This window comes from Uranotaenia lowii, chromosome 3, assembly GCF_029784155.1.
Source record: "Uranotaenia lowii strain MFRU-FL chromosome 3, ASM2978415v1, whole genome shotgun sequence".
NCBI lineage: Eukaryota > Metazoa > Arthropoda > Insecta > Diptera > Culicidae > Uranotaenia > Uranotaenia lowii.
The window spans coordinates 197,700,253-197,710,993 of record NC_073693.1 but is presented as its reverse complement, the minus strand read 5'-3'; the positions used below and the strand labels follow the sequence as shown (position 1 = coordinate 197,710,993).

At 38.6% G+C, this 10,741-nt stretch overlaps 1 protein-coding gene across 2 annotated transcripts; it reads right to left on the bottom strand.

The window, feature by feature from the left end:
• Nucleotides 1-1,099: 1,099 nt before the first annotated feature.
• On the bottom strand, nt 1,100-9,856 carry LOC129755212 (mothers against decapentaplegic homolog 4). 2 transcript variants are annotated; one of them, XM_055751587.1, is made up of 8 exons: nt 8,728-9,856; nt 6,899-7,330; nt 6,654-6,836; nt 6,362-6,550; nt 5,466-6,258; nt 5,235-5,403; nt 5,043-5,166; nt 1,100-4,979 (listed from the first exon to the last, which is right to left on the bottom strand). In XM_055751587.1, the coding sequence occupies exons 1-8, from the start codon at nt 8,789-8,791 to the stop codon at nt 4,765-4,767; spliced, it is 2,169 nt and encodes a 722-aa protein (XP_055607562.1). In that variant the 5' UTR covers nt 8,792-9,856; the 3' UTR covers nt 1,100-4,764. The 2 variants fall into 2 exon arrangements, with proteins under 2 accessions (XP_055607562.1, XP_055607563.1); XM_055751588.1 differs by lacking the exon at nt 6,362-6,550.
• Nucleotides 9,857-10,741: the final 885 nt, after the last annotated feature.

Genomic DNA, 10,741 nt, shown 5'->3' with positions numbered 1-10,741 from the left:
CTGTCTGTCTGTTCCCTATAGACTCGGAAACTACTGAACCGATCATCGTCAAAACTGGCATCTGAGGGTTTTTGAGGCCGGGGATGGTTTCTGTAATAGTCAAAACTCCATCCGACTTAAGGAAGGAGAGGCTTCCATACAAAATTTGTAGTTTTTCGAGACAAATTAAAGTCATGACATCCATTTTCTTGAGTTTTTTTTTTCCTTTGGGCGGTTTGTTTTTCGTCTCTATGGTCGAGGCGTCGCGAGCCAACGTCGCAAAAGGGTAGTAACCCAGGCATAGCATACTGATCAGTAGGAATATTTTGGCGCGTATTTCTCAACCAAGCATATTTTCTTTGAGGGGTTTGTTTTTCGTCTCCATGGGCGAGCAAACGTCGTCGCAAGAAGATGGTAACCAAAGCACACTGTTCATTGATTGCTGGAAAATTTAACAATAAGGCGCCTGTTTCTCAAACACGTGGGGCGATATGCAACCTAGATGTGTTTTTTTCTTGCTTATTTGATTTGTACACAGCATGTGGTAATAAATGACGCCTAGATGTGCCACGGATTGGTATGTTATCAATAGAATGAAAACCAATTGAAAGATTTGCAAAAATACTTCCATATTTGGTTCGTGTTAATGTTGGTAGCATTCGACTTTTCATTCAAGGAACATTAGAACATGTTCAAACGTTCAACTTTTTCTGTTAAAAAAAATTACAAATTATGTTTTTTTTCTAGAAATTGTTACTTCGGCCCAAATACACAACTGAAACGAATTTAGAAATGAAAATGGGAGCATTTTATTTTGAATAATTCTGAAAAAAACCATCGTACTTTTTGCTTACATACCATTTCAAGTACATACTTAACATGAAAAGTATTTTTGTGTTACATGGCTGCATAAAAGAGACTTTTGATCCGCTTTGATTTTGAAAAGCGAGACTTTAGAACTGATATTCAACTGGACGCAAAATTTTTAAAAGAAATTTTTAGTTTACCCTATATATGATATATGGTCATATATCTTGCTTGAAGATTTTGCTCAAGAAGCTGTTGCAAATTTTGAACAGCTTCTTGAGCAAAATCTTCAAGCAAGATATATGACCATATATCATGAATTCATGTCTATGCAGGTTAATCCTTCGTCGTATTCTCCTATTCGTGTTTGTCACCCTGACTACGACAACTCTTCTGTCCAGTTTGATTTGTTCATGCAGCATGAAATTCGAGGAATTCCAGAACAACATCGTTCTCTTACTGTTCCAAGGATTTTTGATGTAAAGTATGGACACGTCAATGCTGATAAAATGTACTTTACTGATGGATCCGTTATCGATGAATGTACCGGGTTTGGAGTGTTCAACCAAATTTACAGTGCTTCCTTCAGTCTTCAATCTCCGTGCTCAGTGTATATCGCGGAGCTGGCAGCTATACATTGGGCACTAGACAGCATAGCATCAAGACCCGCTGATCACTACTTTATTGTAACAGATAGCCTCAGCTCCGTTGAGGCTATTCGTTCAATAACACCCGGGAAACACTCCCCATACTTCCTCGAGAAGATACGGGTAGTGTTGAGTGCTTTATATAGTCGTCGCTTTTTTATCACGTTTGTGTGGGTTCCTTCACATTGCTCAGTTATGGGCAATGAAAAGGCAGACTCACTGGCGAAAATAGGAGCTGTAGAAGGCGACATCTATCAGCGACAAATCGCTTTTAACGAATTCTACTTTGTAATTCGAAGAAATGCTCTTGTCAACTGGCAGCGAAAATGGAACGAAGATGAGTTGGGCCGGTGGCTCTACTCGATTATCCCAAAGGTAAGCCTTAAACCATGGTTCAATAGGTTGGACTTGCGTCGGGATTTTATTCGAGTATTTTCCCGTCTCATGTCCAATCATTGTTCCTTAAACGCGTTACTCTATCGTTTTAATCTTGCTGGCAGCAATTTATGTGGTTGTGGTCAAGGTTACCATGACATCGAGCATATTGTTTGGTCGTGTGAGGACCACCTTGTCGCCAGGGCGAATTTAATAGACTCCCTTCGGGCCCGAGGAAAACCACCCAACACCCCAGTGAGAGATGTATTAGCTGCGATAAACATTGATTACATGCTCGAAATCTACCTCTTTCTAAAAGCTATTGATCTCCGTTTATAACTACTACTTTCTTTTTCACTTTATCTAAATCTTTGGATACTTTAAAATGTAATTACACAAACCAGACATTGGCTCTTTGAAACCTACGGTACGAGCCGTTTCAAATAAATGCATTGTAAAAAAAAAAAAAAAAATAGTTTACCCTTAAAGTGTTAAAAACAATATTCCTTTCTGTCAACTTACACGGTAGGGCAAGGGCAAACGTTGAACTTTTAAGAAATTCATCTTCAAAATGATTCAATATTTTGGAAAGACCAGAAGGGGTATTCCGAATGTTGAAACTGCAGCGGATATCGAAAATTCTTAAATGTCTTTGTAAATGAAGGTCATTCCCTTTGAACAGCATTCGATTTTAAAGCTATTACTCTGACGCATCTGTAAATAAGCTTTGCATTGACACTTGCCCCGATATACGGGACAAATGAAAACTTAGAAATTTGTTTTTGCCTACATTTTTGAATATTTGACTTTCAAAGAGAAAATAAAAAAACGCTGAGAGCTTATTTAGTGATGCAACTGATATTTTTTTAAATTTTTATATGTTTACCGTAGTAAATTTATTAAAAAAAAGAAATTTGCACTGTACTTAATACATAACTAATTTAATATATTTTTTATTACCATGATAAGTGCTGTTTGGGTATCGAGCCGGTTAAATTTCTTCTTCATGCAGTGGGGGACAAAATTGAAAAAGATGGGAGAGCTCCCATGTAAATTTAAGATAAAGAGCTTTTCAAAAAGGGACCATATTAAAAAAGGTTTTTTTGGGTACAGAGTACAAATTTCAGATCTTGGAAAACGAGTTTAGAGATCAAATTTCAGTAAATAAAATATACCATCTTTGAATTGCAATTCAGAACTGCAGCTGCAGCTTTCATTTCAAAGTTGTTGGTTCTGAAGTATGATGAGGTTTGATTTAAAAAAATGGTATCTAAAATCTAAATTTGAATAAATTTTTACAAATTACATTTATTTCCGGAAGGTGTAGCAAAGCACAACGGGTCAGCTAGTACATGCGATAAACGAGGAAAGCCATTATCCCATTTCACGGCATCTTTCGGTGCTTTACACATTTTTAATCAAACATTTAATTTGTTTTTGTTTCTCTAGCGTTTGACTCTTCTTCGGAAGCTAATCATTGTAAACTAGGGTATTGTTACAGTTAATTAATCGTTAAAATATCACTTCTACATTTTTATATCTTAGATATACAACACAAATCGCTTTAAACGCTCGGGTTAAGTTAATTTCCTAAAATTAGTTGTTTGCGAAAAATTTCAACCGAAGGTTCGCAAACCATAATTGGATAGACTTTTCCGGGGCAGATTTATAATCAGACTCGAGAACATAAACGAAATCGAATCGAGACGCGATTGCGTATTTTGGTTTTTTTCTTCACATTTTGTATAATTTTTCTCGTTTTATGTTTACAAAAAACTAAAAACATAACAAGCATGAAATAATTGGTTCAGGTTTTTACAAGATTTTTTTTTGTTTTTTTTCCTCTGTTTTAATAAGTATTCATTGCACTTGTGATTTGTTTTAATTCACCGTTGTGAATTACATCGTTTGGATGCCGATGTTGGAAACAGAAATCAACAAGAATATTTTTATTCAATGTGTTTGTGATGAAAAGTTTCTCTGATTTCGCAAACCAGGACAAAAAAAGATAAAAATATGTATTAGGCATAGCTGTTGTTCATCGTCATGTTAGGTACATACTCCTTCATAAATATTCGTTTTTTACTGATTAGAAACATGCAACATTATTTACTGCGTTTTAGTAGTATATCCTCCAATACTTTTTGTCATTCATAGATTGCAATTACACTTCGTATATTGATCCTGAACTTCCATATTTTGTGTTTGTCATTTTCACACTGAATTAAGCTACTTGTTTCTAATAAATGTATTTTATTTGTATGTGTGAGTTGATGTTTTTTTATGTTAGAGGTAGAACATTTTGTTGATTGCAACATTTCTTGCTATATTTTATCTCATTATTGTTCAGAGAATTTTTGAGACGATGTCATACTTTAATAAACGAACAATCTGCGGCGCTGGCTAATTCTAACATTTTCACTATTCTATCTGGAACCAGTACAATTTTGGATGTAAAACGGTTAGTATTTTTTCTGTCAAGTGTACTTAGTTATATTACCTAAAATTTTCTGTCTAACAAATCACACTTTTTCACCTTTGAATGGCTCATTCAACATCTTCAAATGAAAAACTATTTTTTTTGTCGAAGATTTTTAAGTCTACACAACTTAGTCTTGCGTACATCTTTTCTTATATACTATGAGAAAAACTTTAATTCCACCTAATATGGTTGAGAATATATATATCATAATAGTTCAGTATAAACTCTTACGACTCGTCAGTAGAATTTTTGGTAGGAAAATTCTATCCAATCAGAATTGGACTAGTGGACAGTAGGATGCCGAACTTTGCTTTAAGCATTTGTTTTTTATAATGACACAAAAACCGGAAAAGTTCTCACTCGCTCAGCAATGATCGACACTTGTGATTTCGCATGGCATCATAAAGGTTCAATAGCTTAACCGAAATAAATCTCTTAGTCCTGCTAAGGGTGTCAAAACTGCACGTAAATATTTTACTCCACAATTCCTCGTGGTCCGTCGATGGGCATTTGATGAAGTACTTCGTCCAGTAGCTGCAATGCTCGATGGAGGTGAACTTCAACCCAGCATGGCGTTTCCTTTATCGATTGCCTTGGGTAGTCCGGGCCCCAGCCCTTAACGAACGATAACCGAAGGATACAGAGCCGGCGCAAGTCATCCACACCAATCCCAGCAGCGGCTGTGAGATCTGTGAACAGGTATTTAGGATTATAACGTAAACATAGATGGCACCAAGGCAATGAATACTTACTTCTAGGAGCAGCAACTGGCATTCCAGAAACACCGGCTACAGCGGCTGCTTGCATCTGGGCGGCCTTCTGTGCACTGGTAGCTAAGGATTGCATCTGAAGATGACATTGTCTCAAGTCAAATACCTGGAAAATGAGATCGAATATATTTTTATTAGAATTTCAATTCACATTATTGAAAAGTTCCCACACACCTTTATGCAAGCTGCCGGATAAATCTTATGCACTGCATCCCCAGGTGTCCTTCCAGCTTCTCGGTCTAGATAATAACTTTGCACGAATACTGAGTGATCACTGAGACACCGTAACCAAACGTCTCCTTCACCGCGCAGATCCAACTGAACTCCCTTTCCAATGTGCAATCTGTAATAAAAAAAAACAAATTGAATAATGATGCCCATTCTGAAAAAACTTTCGATAAGTACCTAGCCTTTTCGCTTTGCTCCGTTCGGTGGACGTTACTGAGGGCTCCCAGACAGAACCTATTCCCACCGGATGGATCGACGTATCCGTCGACTGTGACGTTCGGACGATTCGAGGGTACTTTGAACATTTCGCCAACCTGAGTATCAAGTTCGAAGTAGGCAACCGAGCACCAGTATTCGGGGGCCGGCTGTCTCGAAAGAAGACGCGGTTGACTTGAGAGTTCCTGCAGTTGGCCCGAGTTGGAACCAGCCGTACCAGATGAACTTCCTCCGTGCTGCCAATACTGCTGTTGACCACCATGGGACCGAGGATCTGGGGCCGGTGGTTGTATGGATTGTGTGTAAGTCAACGTATTGGAACCGGACCAAGTGGCAGCCCCTGCTTGATGTTGACCATATTGACCGGATGAAGTTTGTTGCTGCGACTGCTGCTGTTGTTGTTGCTGCTGCTGCTGTTGCTGTTGAGGGTTATTCGATCCGGGTACATATCCATTTTGCTGTAGATGTGGTGAAACGGGCGATGCAGTGGAGATATTGTTTTGGATACCCATGTTCGGTCCCATTTGCGGATCTCCTCCTAGGCTGGGATCTACTGAGTTATTTGCGTAGTATTGGCCTTGGCCGTCATTCCCAAGCAGACTAGGTTGCGACGAACTACCAATAAGTCCGTTTCCACCATTTGTCATTTGAGGATTTGCTTGCGATGAGGGAGGACCCTGTGGCTGTGACGATTGAGCTGGAGGACGTAAGCCACCACTTCCGGGTATGCCAACCGGATTTCCTAACACAGAAGCTGACAAGAAAACAACAATGTGTAATTAGTTGATAATTTTACTTATCAAAAACATGATGAAAAGGTAACTAGCAACCAAAAAAAAAAACATAAAATCGCTTACAATGAGGCAGTGAAGTGGAAAGTCGGTTGTGGGAAGTAGAACTGGCAGCCGAAGACGACGAAGAACTTTGACTGTTCATCCAATTTCCTCCGCTGTTGTTTCGAGGTTGATCAGATGGTTCTAATTTTGGTATCGGGCGCGGGCCACTTCCTGGTGGCGGTGGAAACATGCTGCCTATTTGAGATGGGTCTAGTTTTCGTCGTACATTAACACAACAAGACAACCAAAAAAGAAAAGCAAACCAAAGAAAATCATATAACTGATAAGGTGGAAAACAATTTCTTGAACATACCTGGAACAGCTTGGTGCATTCCCATGCCTCCATAGCCACCTCCCGGTATCAGACTTGGGTGATGTTGGATAGTACCTACTTCATTTCCGTCTATATCCATCGTTCCTCCGACTACGGAACCCGGTGTGTATTCATCCTTTATCAAACGACTAGGTCCTGTTTGGAGAGTTAATCCTGAAAGATCTGAAACAAACAAATAATCGCAAATAAATTACTAACTTCTCAAAAGTTTTCAGAACAATTACCGATTCCTGGCGATACGACTCTTTCGTAATGGTACGGATTGACACAGACTGAATCACATTTGAGATCGAAAGCAAATTGGCAATATTTGACATGCTTGAGCTCGTTTTTGTGAAGATCAGGCCACCGCCAAATGCGCGCGTAGATGACATGGGGAAATCCTTTCCTACCGGCAACCTGCAGCCGCCCGTCTAGGGTCCGCTGTATGGTGACACACTTGCTCGGGTGGGCTCCGTTTGTCGTTATGGCGGTGATGAGTGAGTCCAGCTCGTCCCGTTTTTCCTTCAGCTTTTTCACCAGAGATTCGATGGCCCGTTTCGAAAAACCTTCGCTCTCGCCGCCCTGGCGATGACACATCAGCGAGTGCACAATGCTAAGACATGCATCGGCACTCGTGGGTGCGGCACTCGGCATGGAGGACATATCGCGGACAACTGTCGGGGAAATGGAAAGATAAATGGTTAATATTGATAAAATGTTTGGGGAGGGTAGTACCTAGATATGTTTTGAAACTTTTAAAATCTTAGAAGCAATGACATATCCATAAGCATTCGGTTGTATTTTTTTTTCAAATTAGTACAACAATAAGCTCCTCCAGTTTTTGGAGGCTCCGGTATATCCACAGCGTTAGTTAGGATCGCCAATCTCTCATATTTATAGTATGATACCTAAGCTAACTTATCTCATATGGCTTTAGATTAGGATTGTTCGATCTACTGGAAAAGATCGATCCAGCCGAATGGTTCCAGGATCGATCTACCTAAAAATCGAAGCAAAAGGATCGATCCACCTAAAAAATCCAAGCAAAAGGATCGATCTCTACAAGATCGATCTTTGAAATTTTGTTTAATAAGGGTGCTGTCTGAGGGCTGCTTTATGCTGAAATAAATAGTCAAAACGACAGCAAAGCTCATGCATTTTAAAATCGCATTAGAAAGGAATAATAGTATGAATATTGTAATATTGTAGCTTGAATGATAAAAACAATTCAACCATTTGAAGTATTCACTTAATGAATGTTTATTTTGAAAAGGCTACAGATTTTTATTTAAGCTGGTGTTTTCAATACCATAAGTTCAGCCACAGGCCACGGTACACAAATTATGTATTCAGCTACCATCTGGAAGTGTAAAATTCATTTTTTCAAATATTCAAATTTTTTAATTTTCTTTAAGAAAAGAGGCAATATCAAATTATTATTTTAAGAAATGAAAAAAATCAAATGTAGATAGAAAATAAACGCTTTTTATTTCTATAAATATTTTTTATTGCGGTTTCATTCAAAACACTGAAGAGCCTTCAAACTTCAGGGTCGTTGAGCGAGCCCTTCCCGTGATCTGATCTGGCCCAAATTTGACATGAGATCTTGTGCAAGGCCTAGGATTAATTTTAGTCTGCAGCGCAAAATATTTCACAGGTTTTGAATTTCCTATACAAATTTAGGGCAGTCTAATGTATACCCTTTTCATATGTTGGTGCTGTAATGTTTAATTTCTAGATTTGGAATTATTAAAAAAAGGAAGTTTCCAAAATTTGAATCTAATTCAAACAGATAATCCAGCAAATTTGCAGCCGACAGAAATTTTTTTCTCGTGCAGACATTTTACTTCTACAAGATTTGCCTCTCTGATTCAATGTCTATACTTAATGTTTGTTATTTTTGAAAATTAATCTGAGAATAATGTCAGCATTCATCGAAACAATAAATTTAACGAATGCCATTTTTATAGGTATTGCTAATGAGATAAACCGAGCGATGACGAACGATTTCGATTAGGAAATGTACCTATTAGGCCATTGAAATTACTCATCGGAAAATTATGACACTTACTCTCTTGTGCCGGCGGAAGTCCTGCTGCATACAAATGGGCCGCTCCTCCTGAAAGACCGACCATCCTCTCGAAATCCTGGGTTAGACCCAGGTTGCTTTTGGTATCCACTTTGAAGTCGAGTTTTGTGCTTACGCGATCGAATCAAAGCACGCTCGTCGTCCCTCAATTGCACTCGAAGCGAAAAGGCAAACAACCCGAAAGAGCTAAGAACAAACGCGACCCCACTGAGAGGACAAATTTGCCAAAACTTTGCTGAACACAGCACTTGAACTTCTTTACTTGGCTTGATGGTGCACAAAACTACTTACATGGAGGAACAAAATTAACCGAAACACATAGGGCACCAGTAGGTATTTGACCCAGTTCTTTCTCGTCAAGACAAGGCAGCACTTTCTTGCGAATAAGCAGCTATAACAAGCTCTCAACAAGCGCTTTTCGCATTCAATCTAGTGTAACATTCTTTAATCCATTCATAGATATCAAACGGGACCCCTTGCTGAGCTACATCGATGGCAGATGTCTGAAAATAACATCTACGGAATTCAATATCAACCCAAACCGCAATTCAAGTTAGTTTTGATCAATGGCCTTAATTTCTGGGACCAGACGATTATCCTTAGCAGCTCTTTTCCAATTGCGTAAATCCAACATTAACACGAACTAGAAACACTTTCATGTGAGCATTAATTATTCAACTTTCATACCCGGCCCATGCACTGCACGGTCAATGTTTTCCACCTCACCGCTGGCCTACAGATTTCAGCCGTATTTGGTTTACTGATTTACTTGCGGACCAACTGACGGCGCTCTAGCGGTGCCCCAAATACACATATCATAGCACTGGCAACAAAAAAAAGTTGTTCTTAACTATGCCAGAATGAAGGGAAGGGAACCATCTAATAGGATCCCATGGTGAGCACTTTTCGAAGCGTTTTAGGCCGTTTTAAGCCGCCATCGGTGATAATCTGGAACGGAACCGGGCACTGCAGGATTTCAGCATGTTTCGGAAGATGTTCACAACACCAAAAACTCACGGCGCGATTATTAATTTGCGATTACTTCTTCCGAGCGAACTGCAAACGATTTGGTTTTCTTCAATAAAATGGCGAATTGCTTTTCCTTCTCACTATTCACGTTTTTCGATGAGATGCCGTTCTTCAGTATGCACGGTAATCAAAGTTACTCTAATCTGTATAAAAATCCATACAGATTCGAGAAAAGTGTCTCCACTTAGTTTTATGTTTGAGTGCTTTATACAGAGCGTGAGCTAAAAGCTTTTACACATTCGAAAGCTTTCAGCCAGTTAGTCAATTCTGTATATTTTGACATGGGGATGCCCATACATTTTCAAAATTTCTTCAGGAAAGTAAAAATTAATGAAATTTCTCAAAAAAAAGAACAAACTTTAAATCTCTTGCGTAGCAATAAAATCTTTATTGTCAAACCGTCATTCTGATGCCGAGTATTCTTTCATATTTTAGTTTATTTTTTTTTAATTTTATTTCGGCAGCAAACTCAAACATGATTAAAATTATAACTTCCAACGTACGATCGTCAATGTTGCCAAATTGAAATGAGGAGAATGAAGAATCTGTAAAAATGAATTTATGTTAATCTTTTGTAACATACAATTAATTGTGTAATCATGCAGTTTAGTTGGTAATGTAACGAAGTTATTATACTAGAAAACAAGGAATTCTATAAATACAATTATATTGTTAAATTGAAAATGTGCAATGAGAGGGCAGATTCCCTTGCAAAGGTGGGTGCAATGGAAGGCAACATTTACCAGCGTGAAATCGTATTCAACGAATTCTACTTCTTGGCTCGGAGAAACCACCTTGTCGCCAGAGCGAATTTCATAGATTCCCTTCGGGCCCGAGGAAAACCACCTGACGTTCCAGTGAGGGATGTGTTAGCTGTGATGGATTTGGACTACATGTTCGAAATATATCTTTTCCTAAAAGCTATTGATCTTCAGCTGTAATTCTTTTTATTTTCATATTTCCCTTT